Source organism: Sinocyclocheilus grahami, unplaced genomic scaffold, assembly GCF_001515645.1.
Source record: "Sinocyclocheilus grahami isolate Dianchi unplaced genomic scaffold, SAMN03320097.WGS_v1.1 scaffold4074.1, whole genome shotgun sequence".
NCBI lineage: Eukaryota > Metazoa > Chordata > Actinopteri > Cypriniformes > Cyprinidae > Sinocyclocheilus > Sinocyclocheilus grahami.
Genome location: NW_015509081.1, coordinates 13,423 through 14,461, shown reverse-complemented (window position 1 = coordinate 14,461; position 1,039 = coordinate 13,423). Strand labels below are relative to the sequence as shown.

At 36.4% G+C, this 1,039-nt stretch overlaps 1 protein-coding gene across 1 annotated transcript in view; it reads left to right on the top strand.

Moving 5' to 3' along the window:
* The window catches only part of LOC107576635 (tetratricopeptide repeat protein 1-like), a 3,101-nt gene extending 2,090 nt beyond the window's left edge, over positions 1–1,011 (top strand). The window contains exons 3-5 of the mRNA XM_016262779.1: positions 79–191; positions 588–624; positions 812–1,011. Coding sequence (XP_016118265.1) covers positions 79–191; positions 588–624; positions 812–1,011 — 350 coding nt within the window. The remainder of the gene's footprint in view (positions 1–78; positions 192–587; positions 625–811) is intronic.
* The last annotated feature ends 28 nt before the right edge of the window (positions 1,012–1,039 follow it).

Genomic DNA, 1,039 nt, shown 5'->3' with positions numbered 1-1,039 from the left:
ATGTTTACCGCATTGAGGCGGTATCAGATTTGAAAGGTTGTGTTTGTGAATGAGCTTCTGACATGTCATTGTTTACAGAGCATGTAGAGGCTGAAGAGTCTTACACAGCTGCGCTGAAAGTGTGTCCTGTGTGCTACAGTAAAGAGAGATCCATACTCTTCTCTAATCGAGCTGCTGCACGCCTGCATCAGGTGAACTTTTGGGTGTTTTGTGCTGATACAGAATGTATATTTCTTTTCTTTTTTTAAACTATTATACTTTTAAACTTGTATGAACTATTGTTTGTTTAAATGTCCTCTGAAGACACATAGTGTTTGCTTACTGTACTACACCATGTAGATATAGCATATGTATGCATATGATTATAATAAAACATTTTTTGCATAAGCATGAATAGATGACTTGATGATTTAGCATTTTAGAATATGTTGGAACCAGTCCAATGTAATACCATTTGATACAATCATTACTTTGAGTGCTCAAATTAGTTTTTTCTTCTAGTGTTTTTGTACATGATTTTCCAAATATTCTTGTATTTATTCATAGTTTTGCATAATAACTAGTTTATTTATAATTTTATCTGCCAGGATAAAAAAGACAGCGCTATCAGTGACTGCTCTAAAGGTGAGAGAATATCCTGCACACATTGTGTTTTGTATCTAGAGAATGTGCACGACTCACAACACACTATTTTTATGTTCTGTCTCTGATTTATATCTTAATTTTCTTTTCCTGTGGAAATGATTTTGAACATTTGAACTGCCATGACACAAAGGTTTGGAGACAATGTGTATTGTCTTGTCTTCCACAGCCATAGAACTAAATCCAAATTATGTCCGTGCCATTCTGCGGAGAGCAGAACTCTACGAGAAGACAGACAAGCTTGATGAAGCTCTAGAGGACTATAAAAGTGTCTTAGAGAAAGACCCGGGCATCCCTGCAGCTAGAGAGGCCTGTATGGTGAGTGTTTCTACATCAGCATTTCGACTCAAAGGCCTCCACTGTCCATAACAACACTGCTAGTTACTGTAAAGTAAAT